This window comes from Notolabrus celidotus, chromosome 23 (assembly GCF_009762535.1).
Source record: "Notolabrus celidotus isolate fNotCel1 chromosome 23, fNotCel1.pri, whole genome shotgun sequence".
NCBI lineage: Eukaryota > Metazoa > Chordata > Actinopteri > Labriformes > Labridae > Notolabrus > Notolabrus celidotus.
In genome coordinates this window covers 24,765,221-24,785,195 of record NC_048294.1, presented here as the reverse complement: position 1 = coordinate 24,785,195, position 19,975 = coordinate 24,765,221, and the positions used below count along the sequence as shown (strand labels likewise).

Genomic DNA, 19,975 nt, shown 5'->3' with positions numbered 1-19,975 from the left:
CACCACTCCTCCGGGGCTACACCTCTTGACTCTCCTGTGCAGAAGGGAAAGGTTGGCATAAGGATAAATGTTAGAAGGAGGTATGGGAGCCCTGAGGGGATGTCATAGAACAAAAAGTGAGTACTGTGGCTTTTGCATGGCCTTGCAATACTTTCCCCCTCTTTTTTTTTACTACCTTCCCTCAGGGCTTGCACAACGAGGCGACTGAGGAAGTTGTCACAAAGCTGGAACATAACTGCATATTAAAGGGAAAAGTGTCAAAAGGAAGGAAACAGAAAAAGGGGATCAGAGACGAGTGGGAGTAAGAGAAAGAGGGCACAGTGGATCCCACCAGAGAAAACTGAGCCAGCGAGACAAGACAGGTTGGCAGAGGAAAAGAAGGAGGGAGGGAGGGAGGGGGAAAACGTGAGGATGGTGAGAGAGGAAGAGATAGATAGGGGAGGGAGCAGCTGGCACACAGCTGATGGCTCCTCAATCACTGTGTCTCCCCCCTCTGGTGGGAGGTCAGAGGAGCTGCCATCCTCTCCTCTTGCCCTGCTCCTCTCTCCTTCTCTGCTCTTGGCTCGTCCGAGCTGTTATGTAATAAAGCTGGACGAGGAGAGACACCAGGAGAGAAGGGGATGGAGCGGGGGATGAGATTTATTATCTGTTGGGAAGAAGGTGCTGTAAAGAGCTACACTGATGGTTTTGCACAAGTAGACAACTTAACTCTAAATCAAGTAGCCTTTTGAAATTTATACTACATTGAAGACCTTTTTGAAAGTACATTTTTTTGTCTTTTATGCTTTTATTGAGTGATATGAAAATTGATATATTGGGGAAACTGGGAAAACAAGAGGGGAATAGCATGCATCAAAGGGCCGCAGGTCAGGATCATACAGCATGTGATTTATCCACCTAGATAAACTGACACCTCAGCACTCGTCTTTGTAATGCAGTTTATGATATACTCAGTGTTTCACAGTATATGAGTTAGTAGTCTTCAATGTATAATAAAATACTTGGTTTGACAGTCTGAGGCTCGTTTTATGATACATCTCACTCTTATGTCGCATTCACACACACACACACACACACACACACACATATTAGCGAGAGAGAGGGGGGTTCTCACACCACAGCAGTCTGTTGTTATCAAACAGAGTTGAGCTCGCGGACATTGAATGGGTAAGCTGGTTATGCTAAACGGGGCAGAGCTAACGTCCTACTACAACCTATTGCTGGATTCAAGTGACAGACAAAGGTTTTCACAACTCAGCAGATAATCCTCCTCACTCTCTGTCCTTACAGGGAGCTCCTGTTTATTCCTGATCCCATAAAAACAGGTGGAGTGGTGGTGGTGGAGCAGTTCGGTGAGGTAGGAGGGGGCCTGGTTATGGAGGAGGATTTTAAAATGTAGTCATTGTTCGATGGGGAGCCAGTGGAGGTTTTGGAGGAAAGGGGGCGATGTGGTCACTGGAGCGGGTGTGCAGGCAGGCGGCAGAGTTCTGGATATATTGTAGTTTGTTGAGTTGTTTTGAAGGAAGGCCGTAGAAGATGGTAGTGCAGTAATCAAGTCTGGAAGTGATAAAGGCGTAGATTAGGGTTTCAGCAGTGGAGAGGGAGAGAGATGGATGGAGACGGGCCATATTTTTCAGGTGGGCGATATGTTTCAGGTGGAAGAAGGCGTTTTTGGTGATGTGATGATGTGATGTTCCAGATTGAGATGGGAGTCGAGGTGAGGATGGAGTGAGGGAAGCATTGTGGATGGAGAGGTTGAAGTTGTTGGTGGTTGTGGGGAGGGATTTGGTGCCGATGATTAAGAGGTCAGATTTTTCACAGGTAGTTCTTTTGCATCCAGGATTTAATTTTGGTCAGGCAGTCGGTCAGGCTGGCGAGGGTTGGAGCAGTGATGGAATAGGTGGAAATGTAAAGTTGGATGTGGTCAGCGTAGCAGTGGAATGTTTTCAATTCACACCAAGTCAATATTAGGCAACTTCATGTCTGTCCCCAGCCTTAACTGTCCTCAAGCTGACCTTGGTTCATGGTCTGATACCAAACCCTCCAATACTTTCAGCTAGATGAAAAGAAACATGTGGCTGAATTGTGTACTAACACTTTATGTTGCATAGTGAAAACAGGAGGTATACTAAAAAAAAAACCTCTTATTGCTTTTGAAAAGAACAAAAAAGTGTATTTTTGTTGTTACTTTTCTGAGTGTGTGAACATCAATTTTCATTTTTTAACTTCAAAAATAAATAACTGTATAGGTTAAGTGTACGTTATCTCAAACTATTCTGGGCCAAAGTGGCGGAGGTGCAGCACTAAATCCATGTCCTATATGGGACTGAAAATATTCATTTTACTTTTTTAATCCATCACTGCATCCTAGGGCTCTTTTAAAATATATTTTAGTGTGGAATAAATGGTTTAATCTACTTATAAGCTGTAATGACACCCCCCAACCAAACTTATGTAAGTATGTAAAAACTATAGGCTGCCTTTGCTTGAAACATAAGAATACAGCTGGTTTCAGTGTTTCTTAAATCTCCTGTGAGGAGCTTTGGGCTTGTGTTCACTTTGGTGCCTCCTGTTGACAAGGCAGTAACTCCTCTCTCTTTCCCCAGGACCTGTTCACTAACTTTCCCCAGGACCTGTTCACTAACTTTCCCCAGGACCGGTTCACTAACTTTCCCCTGGACCGGTTCACTAACTTTCCCCAGGACCGGTTCACTAACTTTCCCCAGGGCCGGTTCACTAACTTTCCCCAGGACCATTTCACTAACTTTCCCCAGGACTCTTTTCACTAACTTTCCCCAGGACTGGTTCACCAACTTTCCCCAGGACCATTTCACTAACTTTCCTCAGGACCGGTTCATTAACTTTCCCCAGGACCGGTTCACTAACTTTCCCCAGGACCTGTTCACTAACTTTCCCCAAGACCTGTTCACTAACTTTCCCCAGGACCTGTTCACTAACTTTCCTCAGGACCTGTTCACTAACTTTCCTCAGGACCGGTTCACTAACTTTCCCCAGGACCGGTTCACTAACTTTCCCCAGGACCGGTTCACTAACTTTCCCCTGGACCGGTTCACTAACTTTCCCCAGGGCCGGTTCACTAACTTTCCCCAGGACCGGTTCACTAACTTTCCCCAGGACCGGTTCACTAACTTTCCCCTGGACCGGTTCACTAACTTTCCCCAGGGCCGGTTCACTAACTTTCCCCAGGACCCTTTTCACTAACTTTCCCCAGGACTGGTTCACCAACTTTCCCCAGGACCGGTTCACTAACTTTCCTCAGGACCGGTTCATTAACTTTCCCCAGGACCGGTTCACTAACTTTCCCCAGGACCTGTTCACTAACTTTCCCCAAGACCGGTTCACTAACTTTCCCCAAGACCGGTTCACTAACTTTCCCCAGGACCTGGTTCACCAACTTTCCTCAGGACCATTTCACTAACTTTCCCCAGGACTGGTTCACTAACTTTCCCCAGGACCTGGTTCACCAACTTTCCTCAGGACCATTTCACTAACTTTCCCCAGGACCGGTTCATTAACTTTCCCCAGGACTGGTTCACCAACTTTCCCCAGGACCATTTCACTAACTTTCCTCAGGACCGGTTCACTAACTTTCCCCAGGACCATTTCACTAACTTTCCTCAGGACCGGTTCACTAACTTTCCCCAGGACCAGTTCACTAACTTTCCTCAGGACCGGTTCACTAACTTTCCCCAGGACCATTTCACTAACTTTCCTCAGGACCGGTTCACTAACTTTCCCCAGGACCATTTCACTAACTTTCCCCAGGACCAGTTCACTAACTTTCCTCAGGACCGGTTCACTAACTTTCCTCAGGACCGGTTCATTAACTTTCCCCAGGACCGGTTCACTAACTTTCCCCAGGACCATTTCACTAACTTTCCACAGGACCTGTTCACTAACTTTCCCCAGGACCTGTTCACTAACTTTCCCCAGGACCGGTTCACTAACTTTCCCCAAGACCGGTTCACTAACTTTCCCCAGGACCTGGTTCACCAACTTTCCCCAGGACCGGTTCACTAACTTTCCCCAGGACCGCTTCACTAACCATCCCCAGGACCGCTTCACTAACTTTCCCCAGGACCGCTTCACTAACTTTCCCCAGGACCGCTTCACTAACTTTCCTCAGGACTGGTTCACTAACAGTCCTCAGGACCGGTTCACTAACAGTCCTCAGGACCGGTTCACTAACAGTCCTCAGGACCGGTTCACTAACTCTCCCCAGGACCGGTTCACTAACTTTCCCCAAACAGTTCAGAGTTTAGACAAACAGCTCCATCTGACACCCGGAGCCGAGCTCCTCTGCGTGCACATACTGCACTTCTGGAGTTTTGATGTCTTTAGATTCAGAGTCAGACGGCTCAAACATGCAGGCTGTGAACTCTCTCTTGACCTGTCAATCAAAGAGTTAGGCCACGCCCACACAGTCCTGTGAAATGCTCTGACCTGTAAAATACGATGTTTTTGAACAGAGTTTTTTCAGAGTTGTGGATGTTTATTTTCACTCAGATTTTTATTGAAGCTTGATTACACATTTCATTTTGATGCTTTATATGAATTTTAAATATTCCATTTACGTTTCCAGAGGCTTTAATGCGGTAGCCATGATCATGATCATCATAAGCAAAAGTTAATCCCATAATTTCAACAACTTTGTCTTCATGTTGTTTGGCATGTCAGATCTTTGAATAACGACCACATGCTGCTTACATCCAGCAGCTTGATTCAAACAGGAAGTAGAATAAGGAGGACTACACATTACATTTTGATATTCTATATGAATTTGCAAAGCCAATTGTGTCATTGACTGTGGGAAACGTCACATGCTTGCTTTGTCTGAGACCTACGCTGCAGCAGTAGTTACATCCATTGAAAAATACCATATGGAACTATTCTTTTTTGTCGCTGATGATCTTTTTTGCTTTTGCAGGTCCTGAGGAGGTGTCAGTGTTCATTTCAGTCTGTTTTATGACCAGCTAAATCCTCCTTAACAGGATCTGTACGTTTATTGGGTCAAGCGCGCATTCAGAACGGAAAAGCAACAACTAAAGAATGGAAATCACAGATGTCAATAAGCCAAAACAGTTCAGCCGAAAGCTTGCGCATGAGTCGACTTAAAGAGTAGTAAATATGGAGATAATGTGGCAGATTTTAGAAAAAACTGAGCCGAGGAAGGAAGAAGGATTTGAAGGATACTGTCAGGGAAAAAAAGAGAGATTAAGAAAAAGACATGGAGGGAAACGGATCTCAAAGGAGCTGAAAGGAGATTTAAAATACAAAAAAAAAGAAAGCTCAGAGAATAAATGCACTGAGGAAGTGACAGAGTAGCTGGGATGATTGTCACTGGATTTGAACTCTTTGTGAATTCTGTTTCTTAGAGAGGATGAGACGGGAAGACAGACAGTTTGACAGACGAGGATGAAAGAGCAGAAAAAAAGGAGGAGGAGGAAGAGTAGAGCGTTCGTGACGGATAAAGAAGAAAGCTAGTGGCTCTCGGGCGTGTCGAAGAGCCACAAGTTGGAGCTCGATTCGCAGACTTTCATCCACTGTAATTACAATCTCCCACTGTTGGAGGGAAATGTTACTTATCTCTTCCTCTGCTCTGGAACAAGTCTGCCCTTTTTTCTCTGTTTAAGATTCCCCAGTGTTCGATAACACTTTCAAAGAGGGCAGAGAGAGAAAAAAGAACAACTTTAAAGGCAAATGAGGGAAACTTTGCTGGATGGCTGCAGCATTCAAGAATGAAAAAAATGTGAACATGGAAAAGAAAGCTCCTTCTGCCAGAAGAGGAGAAAGGTGTAAGAGTTACAGAGCAGGCCTGTGAGGATGAGAGGAAGACGAAGAAGAATACTAAAAGCAGAGAAGCGAGGATAGAAGCTATAAAAAAAAGGAGAGTAATGAAGAGAGACAGAAAAGGCTGCAGGGTAAAATGGGACAAAGATGAATGGACGTAAAAGGGAAAGTGTTGGTTTCACAGGATGGAGAGAAAGACAGCAGCCGACGAAAGACCTGAAAGGGAACAAATAAGAAGGAAAAATGGAGAGACGGAGAAAAAACTGTGAGATAAGGAAAGGTTGTTAATTCATGACAAGGCGGGATGAAAAGACAGAGAGCACCAGGGAAAGAGAAGAGAAAAGGAGAAACTGGAAAGACAGATGGACTGAAAGGAAGACCGATAAAGGCTCAGAGAAATCAGTTATGGAGAGGAAAGCCTGGGGGAAGAGGGAGAAGTTAAATAATGGGAGAATGAAGGTAGTTGTCTTGTCATCAGAGTCATCGACCACCTGGGAAATCAGGCGTGAAGCGCGCCTACAAGTCACTTAATCTACTATCGAGCACTCCAAGCTAATTTTTTACAGCACAAATGACAGTTTGTGAAAGGAGACAGGCTGCTTCACTTGTTGCCGATGCAAATCAACTTGTTTTCTTGAGATTTATTCATTTGCTGTCGTTTCACTTATCTCAGTGCAGTTGTTTGTCTCAGGGTGATGTATGGAAGATCTCCACAGTGAAATGTCTTAAAAAAAAACAGGACCCATGTTAAAGCAAATGGCTTATTTGCATAATTGCTATAAGGGTGGGGGGTGTATATAAGGGCATGGCTGCAGTCAAAAAAAGCAACAATGGTGTCTGTTTTATCAACATAGGTTAACATGTAGCTTCTATCATATTAATTCATGTTTAGTGGTTCCACATTTTGAAATCATGTAGTTTTAACATGACATGCAAAATCCTTAAAACTACAAGATTGCTTTATGTCCACACAACCTAATGGGTTTAGGTAGGATTCCCATCTGCAATACCTCTCCAGAGCAGAAGGTGGCAGTAATGTGGGACAGGCCCTGTTCATCAGCCAAGGTAGTGTGCTTCTGGCAAAGAAGAGCCATTACAGGGAGTCGGGAGCAAGCGGCAACCTCCGGTCTGAAACTATGAAGCCCATGTGGAAGTGTTATAAACTGCAATTCATCGAGAATCCGCTTGAGGCTGGCTGCAGAAACACCGGAAACCACATACACACCCATTCAAAGAAGACGATCTTTACAGCATTAATAAACATGTTTACAGCCTGGTTCAAAAAACAGCTTGGCTCTACGTAGCTAATCTCTCTAATGGCACACACTGTACGGGGGGTGAATTTTTTTCTAACGCAACGGCTCAGAAGATATTAAGATTACAAGTTTTTGCCCAAATAAGGACATGACTGACTTGACTGAAAGGGGGGAACACATAGCTGTTGGCTAAGAGGCTCAAACACCACCCCTTTCAGTCACACTTTGAATGGTTGAGTTCTGCAATTCCAATATGGCTGCCTCCGACAACTGGCTTCAAAACAGCTCTCAGGAACAAATGAGTGACGTCACAGATACTATGTCCATTATTTATACAGTCCATGATTGGGAGAGATTGACTGACTGCAATTGGGGCGCTGTTGGCCTAGCGGTCTAAGCGCCCCACGTATCAAGGCTATAGTCCTCATCGCAGAGGTCGCCGGTTCGACTCCCGGCCGGTTGACCATTTGCTGCATGTCTTCCCCCACTCTCTACTCCCCATGTTTCCTGTCTCTCTTCAGCTGTTCTATCAATAAAGGCAAAAAAGCCCCAAAATATAACTTATAACAAAAAAATAGGTATCCATAATCATATTATCCAAGTTATTGTGGCCCACGACAATGAAGTCAGATCCTACCTTAGTAAATATTTTGAAACAACCTTTACAAATTAAAATGGACCCAAACATTGCAAATAAGTAACGGTAATGTCAATACTTTATGTTCATTCAACATAATACAATTAGTTGGTTCAACAAAATTGTGTCTTGCTAAATGGAAACATTCTAATCTGGTGGAAATTCTGTCCATCATTTTATTATGTATTATTTTTATTATTATATTATGTTCTCCCAACAAATTATTTCTTTGAGTGTGGATAGGGTTAACCCAGGAATCAAAATTAATTCATGAAATGTTAAATTTCTATGCATATGTGTGGCTCTTTCTTGTACCATCTGTTACCCGCCTCCCTTCCAGCTACCTGTACCGTAGCTGAGTTCAGCCTATGGTAGCAATCATAATTATGAGAACCAACCCACGGCCTGCGACCAATTCGCTGGAACCATAGACTGTATAACTAATGGATGTGGTATCCGTGACATCACCCATCTGTTTCTGAAGCGCTGTTTTGAAGCCAGTCGTCGGCGGGAGCAATATTGAAAATGCTGAACTCAACCAAACTTGTGTTGAGCGAGTGTGAGGTAAAGAGGCGGGCTTTGAGGTGGGGAAATGTCCTGTTTAAAGTTGTCAACCTTCATGTCTGTGTCTTTGTTGGCAGCAGTTGTGTATTGATCCTCTTTAAAATGTGCATGTGGAGACCTGATGGGTAGCCGCCAGCTGAGCGTCTCTGCTGTGAGCAACACCTTTAACAGCTGATTCATAATGAAACATGCTTTAAACTTAAAACACCTCCCTGATAGCTGAGTGTAATACAAGACCATTTGTTTGTTCCACGTGACAGAAAATTGGAAACAAAAATGCGTGTTTCTAGTAATTTCTTAACAATCAATTAATCAATAAACGATTAATTGATTACATCCCTATTTCTTACATTATTAGAATTAAGTTTGAATAGCAAAGCTTTCTGTGTTCGCTTGTTAATGCAACGGCCATGATCATTTTTGAAAAGCAAAACTTAATCCCATAATTTCAACAACTTTGTCTTCATGTTGTTTGGCACGACCACATGCTGCTTACATCCAGCAGCTTGATTCAAACAGGAAGTAGAGTAAGGAGGACTGGTGACTGTCCAGAAGTTCAACTCTGTGCGACTCCACACAGATGACTGTAATCCTCCCCTCATTCCAGTAGAGACCGACTGGGCTGCACAATAACCCACTGCAGAGCGGCAGCACAGTGTGCAGGCCTGCAGATGCCCTCTGCACAGCTTAACTCTGTGTCCTGTTACGGCTCCCTCTCCCCCCTCTCCCTCATCCCGTCTCCACTTTCTCCTTGTTTATTTATTGTGTTGAAGATCTCAAGCCTCAAATTGACTTGTGGGATTGATTTGGCAACACCCTCCTCCTCCTCCTTCCCCTTCATTTCCCTCCCCCCCTGCTCCTTTTCCCTCCCCCCCTCCGTCTCTCCCTCAAAAGACTTTTGATTAATCCAGCGACCTCCTCTGTGAGTTGCAGAGAGAAAAAGCGAGCCAAATGGAAGGACGGAGCGAGAGAGCGATGGGGGAAAAGGAAAACAAAAGAGAGATGGGGCGCCTCTATTATCCCGACATAAAGTTATGTGATCCATTTGATAAGAAAGCTCTTTTTGATTGAGGATGAGAGAGGAAGCAAACTCTTTCTTGCTAAGTGATAAAAAGAGATGGATGCAGAGAGGGAAGACGAAGGAAACAAAAGACGAATGGCTGTGAAAAGACGCTGGTAATTGACCGTTCCCTAAGTCTCATTACGGTCTCTAAGCCTGTGAGGCTACCCAGTCATGGTGAGGACGAAGTCTGAAATACCAGGAGGTAGATATTCCAGATCATCTCTGAAACAAAGGGATGTTAATGTATACAGTGGTAGAGAGAATCAGACTTCATATTTCAATCCTGTGACATCAGATTTGATGGCTAACCGTTGTTAGCAGAGATAGCTAGCTTGCTGATTGGATAAACATGAGAAAATTGATGTTTCGCTCGGGTTTGTTTCATACTTGAGGTTAAGAATGCTATCCTAGAACTGGTGCAAAGTTTGAGGCAGCTGGAGCCTGAAGTCCACTTTGTAAATAGTAATGTTCCTGCCTGCAGGATCACCTGGCTTATGAAGGAACTACCGGTCAAATTCGTGTGCCGTCTGCCTCTGATCCGTCACAGCACCGGATCTGATAGGTTTCTATTCTAGTCAATGTGTTAACTTCCACTGGATCCGCTCTGTTCTGTTCCGGCTGCGTCTCTGGCAGGTCGGAGCCCTCCGGATCAGATACACAAGACTTCTATTTGTGATCAGCTGATCAGTGTGCTGCAGGCGAAAGACCACAAATGTGTTCAATCAATCTGTATTTGTATACCGCCAAATCTAGACCACTCTATGTCAAATTATGAACAGAGACCCAGCACCAAGACAGGATAAGCCTCAGTCTGACCCCACCTTAATCCACCATGAGCATTGCACCTCACAGTATTTAGCTAGTTACAGCAGAGAGGACAAACTTCCTTTAACAGGCAGAAACCTCGAGCAGGAACAGACTCATGTTAGACAGACATCTGCTGAGACTGAGTTGGGTCTGAAAAGAGGGATAGAGGAGAATAAGATAGAGAGGGAGCGGTGATAGTGATGAGTAGTAGAAGCCGTTGCCGCTGGAGTCCAGCACGTCCGTATCAGCTGGAGTCTGGAACGTCCACAGCAGGAGGACGTCTACGGCAGCTCAGAGGAACCTACGAGACAAGGGAGCTCAGGGACTCCAGAAAGGTCTATGGTTAGTAACTTTAGAGGGAGAGGGAGAGTTAAAGTGTTACATCCGAGAATAGTGCAAAAATGATGGGCTTTCTGATGGCAACGAACGGCACTGACAAACTTCTACCCTTACACCGACTGCACTGTTTTGTCTTAACCACTTGGTAGAACTGATCCAGTCTGCAGAGAGGCCCTGCTGACTGGCATCACTTGTGCTTGCTACACTTACTATTAATAAGTACCTCATATAACCCACTTCAAAAAACCAAACTCCCTCTAAGTTGTATTTAGCACCCAGACTGTGAACTGCTCAGTAAAAGGTACTCAGACCTGCACTCTGGACTGTCTGCTTTAAATGACTTACAAAGGGCCCTGGGTCTAAAGTCTCGGGTGAAACTTGAGCATCCTTAACAGATACCTTTACATGAAGTGGACATGGAGACAAAAAAGTCCTTTATTACTTCCATAGTGTGAGCTAGTGTAAGATGACAGTATCTTAAAGCAGAATCTTTTGAACAAGTGTAATGTAAGTTCTGATTGGTGGGGGGATGGTTCGGTAAGGGGATTTTGCTGGATACTCAACACACACACACACACAAAAAAGATGAGTCATTTCTGTACTTGGCATCAGAGTCATCTGTTTATCTTGCCAACATGTTCTGTTAGAAGGAACCCCCAAGTGTCATAGCATTTGCCACTTGCAATGAGTCATAAGCTAGCGACAGTCTTGAGAATAACAAACTTGAAGATTGATACACATTCAGACAGACTTGTGTTTAAATCAGGCATGTTTGGATTTGTATATTTGTGCTGTAATAATGGAAAACAACTGTCTGTTTTACACTGAAAAACAGCAGACAACACTTTTTAGAGTAGGCTTGTGATGCACGTAGAGAAATGGATCATTTGGTGGTACATTTTGGTTGTAGTTTAAGAATCTGAATATCATTAGGAGTTGAGTCACCTGGGTTGAAACTGTAATCCTGGTCACTGTAAACTGGTCAGGTGCAATGTATTAAAAGGAGTGTTTTTGAAGTGGGGTTGTATGAGTATTAAATCACTAGTAATTGTAGGGGCCACAACGGATGCTGCTCAGCTCATCTCTTGTAATGAGAAACTGCAGGGAGAAATGGAACGCAAGCTAGGCTATAGATTTCTGCAGACCGGGTCAGTTCTGCCACGTGATTTAGCCACTTTTGATAGACTCTGACCCGAGCACTCACTTCTGTTTAGGTGTACGCTCTACTTGGATTTTTTTCAGCACTTCACTTTGACACCAGGAAGCCTGGACACATATTTGGGGACACAATACATTAGTTGCTCCTCCACCTGCAGCGCATTGATCAGCTAATCTGATCTATAATGTACATTGGATGGACAAAGTGACGTCTTTAGAGTTCAGCTATTAGCTCAGTCTTACCTTCAGCAGCTCACACAGTTTATTTTGATCATGCAAACATGTCGTGCAAATCATGGGTTGGGTCACTGTGCAATAAAAAAAACAAGAGAGCTGCACACTTAGCTTTTCTGGTTTCCTGATTTAACTCCTGAACATTGAAGAAAGTCAGAAACAAACTTCGGCGTTCAGTACGGCAGTGGACTCTGGTTGGTGGGCGTTGCACACTGCAGCCCTGTTTGATCCGCTGGTTCATCTTAATTCCCAAAAGTCCAGAAGTACTGTTGTTACCAAGTCTGACTCGTGACAGCAAGTAGTTTTCTCAGTTCATTGGCATTAGCTCGCAGTTTACACACCTGCTCCACCAGGTAACTCTGGATCTCTCCTGCTCTCCAATTCAGCTCAAAAGTTTCTTCACTTTTTTCTCCCGGGCTTTGAATCACCTTTTCCTCTGTAAACTCCGGCTAATGAAGGTGTCCACATGTGTCAGCAGTAAACAGCATGACATCGGTGCGGTCAGAATCAATTGAAAAAGAAACACAGGTAGAGCGTACACCTCAACAGAGATGAGTGCTCAGGTCAGAATCTTTTAAAATGAACTAAATTACCTGGTAGGACTGACCCGGTCTGTAGAAAACTGTAGCCTAGCTTGCGTCCCGTTTCTCCCTACAGTTTCTTGTAACAGGGGTTGAGCTGAGCGGCATCCGTTGTGGCTTGTACAATTACTAGAGATATAAACTCATGCAACCCCACTTCAAAAACATGAAATATCCCTTTAAGGTGTAGACGGCCTCCTGCTGTGGACGTTCCAGACTCCACCTGATTTGGACGTGCTGGACTCCAGCGGCAACAGCTACTACTACTCGTCTCATCACTATCATCTAACTCTCTCTTCATCTCCCTCTATCCCTCTCTCCAACACGGTCTCAGCAGATGTGTGTCTAACATGAGTCTGGTCCTGCTGGAGGTTTCTGCCTGTTAAAGGAAGTTTGTCCTTGCCACTGTAACTTGCTAAATGCTGCAAAGTGCTCTGCTCATGGTGGATTAAGATGAGATCAGACTGAGTCCTGTCTGTAAGATGGGACTGGATCTGATCCTGTCTTGATGTTGGATCTTTGTTAATAATATAATTCAAAATAATAGAAATATGGGTATCCCTGCATGGCTGCTTACTCTGCATATTAAACAAGCAACACTAGGTTTGATTTGTTTTTCATTGCTCGTATTTTCATGAGAAAATTGAGAAACAACAGAATCTGTTGAATGCATAACTCTGTCTCATGAGGTTAGAATAAGCTGTGACTTTATTTGGAAGATGTTTGACTTTCAGAGTGCGTGTACATGTGCAGCAGGTTACGTCGGGTCACCAACCCCACAGCGCCGGCTGACTGCTGCTGTGTTGTGAGAAAATGAGCACCAAGAGTAAAGGCAGACAAGAGGGCAAGAAGGAGCACGGCGATGCATGTGTGCCCTGCTCTATTTGTCATCCCAGCCGCAGTCTTTGGTGACACCTTGTTCATTTGCGAAACCAACTGTTTGAGATGCAGGGATCGATGGAGCAAATAGAAGCAGGACCCTGAAGATAGAGAGAGCGAGGGAGAGAGAAAGAGGAGGTGAAGAGTGTGTGCAGGTTTTATCTTCAACATAGACACACATCACTATCTGAGCTGTGATGTCATTATGATGGGACATTAAACATCATCCTGCTGTAATGTGAGTAATACCTGACTGCCTTCACTAGTGAGAATTAGAATTGAACAACTCTGCCGTTTTTATTTCACCCAAAGTGTCAACAAAATTAAAGTTTATGAGTTCCCCTCAACCCCATGAGAAAAAGTTGTGACAGCATATCTCTCTTAAAGCTTAAAAAGTTCCTCAAACTTCATCCAGGCTAGCATTGACTTTCTATCTCCATCTGATAACTTAACTTCCATCCATTATGTTGGCAGAACTTTTGATTTGAAATTGATTTGTTTAAAAGCAGCTGGAGGCTCCATGAATCTAAAACAGGCTCCTGAGACTTCATTCTTCATCTCTATGAGAAATCTGTCATTTTGACAGCCAAGCTGTCACTTTCACATGAACACTTGTGATTTGTCAAGCAAAAATAAACAACTCACCTATAGCATGAACCACATCACAAAGATGCCGGTTTTTACACATCCAAAATATTAAAAAACCCAGACCTTTAAAATCTGTTCTGAACTTTCAAAGTCAACTAATCGCATGTTTACCATCTTGGAGTTGTCAAATCTCCAATCAGGTATGGAGGATCTGCAGGTTGCGATGGCCACTGGATGTATCACCTGATTTGTCACCATTTCAATGCCACCAGCTATTGCATGTTTAAAGTGAGTCCTGCAACAAGACTTTGATCCCCAACTTGCTTACTCATCAGAAATATGAATATAACTTGAACAGCTCAGGATAGAATAGTCTTGCTTGCTGTTTCCGTAGCTTTTATATAGGCGGTTTTGACCGCAGGGACTTTACTCATGAACTACGTGCGTTTCGAGCGGTGGACCCAGGGTCTAAATTTAGTTCAGGGGTAGATCATCTCCCCCCTAAAAAGCCGCTGCTTGGGGGGTAGTACTTTTCAAAGGTCCTGGGACTTTCAGGGGGCAGGGCCTGCAATGCTGAACCTGTCTGTTTGGTAGATTAACCGCAGTGTTTTTTTTCCTCCCGTCCACAATAACATCACACACATCTGTGATTCACTTGATTTCTCTTTCTTTCATTAGTTTTTATTTGTTCTATCTTTTTTGTATGTGTGTGTACTTTTCAAAAGAAGAAGCTGTGATTCTCTTGATTTAGCAGCTTGTAACAGTAGTCTTCTCTCAGCCCACCGTGAATGCGTCTCTCCCGGTGTTCCGGTTTGAAAAGTGACCCTGTAAACTGGAGACCTTCAGCTGAACGTGTCAGTGTTTGTGGAGTTTACACAGCTGTTGAAACACAGAGGGAGTTCCTGGGAATGCAAACTAGTTTAGTTTTTATTAAGATTTCAAAATATCCTCATCAGATATTTAATGATCGTCTAAAGACGTTTATGAGGGATGCATCCGGCTGAAAGTCTCCAGTTAACAGGGTCGCTGTTTGAACCAAAACACCGGCCGATCTCTGCCACAGCTTTTTGAGTTCAAAAGGATTTTAAAGGCGTGTTGAAACGTCTTTGCTACTCGCGCTTATCTCCTCTCACGTGTTGATTCAGTGAATCCATCTGTGATGAAATATAGCACCATCTAAAACAGCGCCAGCTGAGTCTCTTCATGCTAACAGGCTACCTGTTGTGTTGCTCATAATGATACCTGCCTGTCCGTCTGCTTCTATGGTGTCATCTGTGACAAATGACATTTGTCTTTGTTTTACTGCCCTCTACTGGTCTGGTGGTGTAGTGCATTTACAAGTACATGTTTTGAGTATCTGTACTGAGTGTTATTTTTTGGGGAACTTATTACTTTTACTCCATTTGACAGACAAATATCATACTTTAGACTCCTCTACATTTCTATCAGTGCTCTAGCTACTCTCTACTTTTGCTTTGAAGTCAGCTCATGAATTTCCTTCTCTTTTCTGAAATCTGATCCTAAGACAGTAAACTGTGTTTGTGTAGTTCTGTTTGTCTCAGTGGTTTAGTCGTACCTGTATATCGTGCGTCTCCACGGTTGAACGTGGAGCAAACACAGAGCAAATTTCACTCAGATCAGCTAGTTCATTTAGAGGTGGTAATGATGACGCTACAACTTGGTATTGCATGTTTTTGCATTTAGCATTGGTGCAGACAAGACATGTTTATTGGTGTTTTAATAAGAAAAGAAACAAACCCTGACCTTGCTTCCTCAAAGGTTAAAAACTAAACTTACTCAGCAGCACTTTGCATCTTCTTTGTTGAATCCATATCTACAAAGAGCTATGTAAAAGAGTGTTTCAGTGACCAGCAGCCTGTCAGAGTGACTTTATGTTCCACTGGTTCCCCGGCTGCTCAACCGTAGGGACAAAATTCACCAGTAAGCCATCCTTTGCTCCAGCTGGCAGGTCCAGTTACATAAATGAATACAGCTCTTGTGTGCTCAGTCTTTTAAGGCTCATCTGATCTGGTTCTTTTAGCTCCCACATCCAATCCAAACACTTATTCATCATGGTAGCGTTTGGTCATCATTACAGTGTGACCACAGAGCAGCTGGCAGCTGGAGGCTGGTGTGTCACTACCACTCAACTTACTGTGTCACATCTTATGAGGCAGTGTTTTCAGATGGCACGCACTCAAGGGGATTGCAGAGGAGAGCACGTGCAAACACACAAGCATGCACTTGTATGCATGGGGGCACCAAAACAAGTGTACATGCATTTCATACACACAGAGGTTCAGACTTACTGACACAGGGTGAGAGCTGCTCAGCGGCGAGGTTGAAGTTAGTTTATATGGAGAGCTATGCACATAACAAATCCAAGGTTCTGTATGAAGGGGATTCAGCAAACTGCATTACAAAGTGCTGTTTACTGTGTCAGGACAGAGGAAGTGAATTCAAAGCAGCCTCAGGAGATGTCACTTTCTAATGTACTGTATTTTTAGGGCTCACAGCTAAGCCATGCTCTCTCTCTCTCTCTCTCTCTCTCTCTCTCTCTCTCTCTCTCTCTCTCTCTCTCTCTCTCTCTCTCTCTCCAGCGGGGGAATTCTCCGTCCTATCACTCTCGTCTTTGTCTGACCCCCGGTGTACCAGCAAACCAGACTTCATTCCTCCTAAATCTCCCCCTCCTAATCCTCCGCTGCCTCTCACTCCCTCTTTTTCATACACTTCCTGTTCCTGCCTCTGACAGATATACTGTACAACAGGGGGGATGAAATAAGAGACAGCTGGAAAGCAATTGTCTTTTAATGCCATGTGGAAGCACTGTGAGTGTTTAAGAGAAAGAATGATCGCCCTAACATCCCTCCTCTCCTTCTGTGTTTTTTTTTTTTTACAGTGCAGTTCAACTTGATTCCTGTGGGGCTCAGGATAGTGGCCATCCAGAGCACCAAGACAGGGCTCTACGTTGCCATGAACAGCGAGGGCTACCTCTATACTTCGGTACGGTACAGTAACTACCACCCCACGCTGTCTTATTTGTATCTGCTGGTACTGTAGTGAATCATCTTTGTATGATGATGAAACACTCTGTGCAGACTGAGCAATAACACCATGTGCATTGCGTTTTATTGGTCACATTGATGGGAAGATGTCTGGAGTAATGAAAGTTATATAAATGTCACTGATGCCTGGGGTTGCCTTCTGAACACTTTGAGTTGCTTTAGAACAAAGGCCTTGGCATGTGTCGTTCACAGTCATATTAGAGCTGTAATCTGTTCTGTAAAGTGTCTACACTCTGCTAGGGGAAAATATGTAACAAAACACCCTCTTTCATTATTTAGCAGCAGTGTTGTTTTTTGTATTCGTTATCTTTCCTCAATACATCAGTCTGATTGAAGTAGGTGAAGTAGATGGCGACTGGTTTTCTAAAGGTTGCAAACTACTGCCAAGGCCTGACAGAGCTTCACTAGCTAGCATCAGGCTCTTACTACGCCAGCTAGCTGGTCGACATGCTAATTCTATTAAGTGTTACTACCACTACTCATCAAAACCGGACTGTAGTATCCCTACAGGCTGTGCATTGTGCACTCCGCTGACATTGTGTGTCATACTGTGTATGTTTTTAAGAACCTGGAGCAATTTCATCTATGCAATAATTTACCTCACTATCTATTCATAAGATAGAAATGTACCTAGTGTGTATATATCTTTATTATTTATTTTATTTATTTTATTATATTTTTACCTTTATCATTATTATTATCATTATTAGCACTATTATTATTATTATTATTATTACAATATTATTATTATTGTTATTATTATCATTATCGGCACTATTATTATTATTATTATCATTATTATTAGTATTATTATGATTACTATCATTATTATTATTATTATTATTATTATTATTATTATTATTATTATTATTATTATTATGATTACTGTCATATTATTATTATTATTATTACTGTCATTATTATTATTATTATTATTATTATTATTATTATGATAACTATCATTTTATTATTATTATTATTATTATTATTATTAATAATAATAATAATAATAAAACAATTATAACTATTATTATTATTATTATTACAATCATTACTATTACTATTATTATTGTTATTATTATTATTATTATTATTATTATTATTATTATTATTATTATTATTATTGTTATTACGATTATTATCATTATTGTTATTATTGTCATTATTAGCAAAATGATGATTATTATTATTATTATTATTATTATTATTATTATATTATTATTATTATTATTATTATTATTATTATTATTATTATTATTATTATTATAGCAGATAACAATGGGGGCACAGGAACCTTTTAGTTTCGGGTAAAGTAGTTCTGGGGGCTAAAAGACCCCGGAGCTCTTGGTCGACATGCACCTTTTATGTCATATATACTATAAGACTATTTCTCATTATTCTAGTTTCATATCGGTAACTTAGTCCCCCAAAGAGACGCCTGTTCGATACTTCAAAGTTGACTGACTGGCACATGCACAGCCTCACACGACACGGCACCGTCATGTGAGACTATCTGAGTCTTTTCACCCCAAACTGCTTCCCTCTTACTTGTGAAGTTTCCAGCTGAGGTGGTGACATCCAAAAACTGCTTGAATGTCTGCACGACTCTGAGCATGAAACAGTTCCCCTCTCTCGGTCACAGCAGCACTTGTCGGCTGCGACAGGTGAAACAGCTCACACAGCGTTTCATGAGAGTTGTTTTGCATTGATGTGCAGAGAGACGCGACACAGCCGAGCTGCAGATTTGAGAGGTAGATGGAAGAATAGATGAAGAGACAGAGGGTGGATCACAGTGCACTGTATCAGGATGCAGAGAAAAGCCCCTTTTCTGCTTTTTTTTTCTCTTGGCACACAAGCAAAGTGTGTGAGATCTTGTTTGAAGTGCTTCGGTGCGCTCACTTCAAAGCCCGTCTAACGTTCCCCGCATGCATACGAGGAGTGAGACGCAGGGTTTCTATTAGGTAGGAAGGATATATCCTGCTGCATATACAGTACAGGAGCATTATTTTGTACAGGTATTGACATGCACACTACTCATTGTCTGTCCTCATTCATCATCATAAATTAAATATTTATCATCATACGGCTCTTGAATTTCAAATCTGTCTTGGTCCAGAATTCACATGACCCAGAGTAGCTGACAAGTCTTTCTTTGAACTGTGTTCTCATTGGCTCATGAGTTTACCCCAAGTAAACTTCATGTCTATAGAGGAAGATTCTCCATCAGTGAGTAAGGAATTCAAGTAAGACACTTCCACCAGATCTGTGTCCGGTCCGTCTCTGATCCGCTGCGGTCCGGCTCATTGCTCTCTCGTCCGTCAACACCTACCGGTTGTGTTTTCAGAACACAGCACAGAGCAAGACCTCCGGACAGCTGGAGTCATGTGACCAAGGTTTCCCCGCGGTAATCACTGAATCAAGGATTCTCCTCCTCCTCTCTTCGTCCATGTTGTCTTTCTGGTCCTCTGAAAACCTCTGACCTGTTTTATTACCAAAAGTCATAAACTCTGTTTTATTCCAGTTCATGGAGAACTTATTTTCATCAAACCACCAAGTAAAGGACTGCCAGGTCAATGTAAAGGATGGTGATGAATCTACAGTCATTTATCTAGAAAACAAAGACCAGAAGTGATGATGAATCATATCTCACCTTCAGCTTGACCTCCACTAACAGCATGCATAAAAACATCAAATTTGCATGGTGCAGCATAACTTTTCATGCCTCCCTTCTTAAACGACACCTGTTGTGTGTGTTTGAGTTGGTTTTGAGGATGCAGATTCATATTTTTTTGCAGAAAATGATGAAATCAATTCTAAGGGTGCAGGAATTTGTTAGAAAAGGATGAGTCTGAGAGAGTTTTTAGAATGAAATGATGAAATGATCTGAAGAAAGTTCTTCAAAAACAATTTCTGTGGCAGTCTAAAGACTTTAAGAACTCAGTCCAAATGTTCCATTGGGTCCAATTGACATGTTACCAACCTGCATGTCTTTG

General features: G+C 42.7%; 1 protein-coding gene across 1 annotated transcript in view; it reads left to right on the top strand.

Annotated features, from left to right (window-relative positions):
• The window catches only part of fgf11a (fibroblast growth factor 11a), a 167,200-nt gene that overhangs the window by 103,644 nt on the left and 43,581 nt on the right, over positions 1-19,975 (top strand). Inside the window, exon 3 of the mRNA XM_034676740.1 lies at positions 16,817-16,920. Coding sequence (XP_034532631.1) covers positions 16,817-16,920 — 104 coding nt within the window. The remainder of the gene's footprint in view (positions 1-16,816; positions 16,921-19,975) is intronic.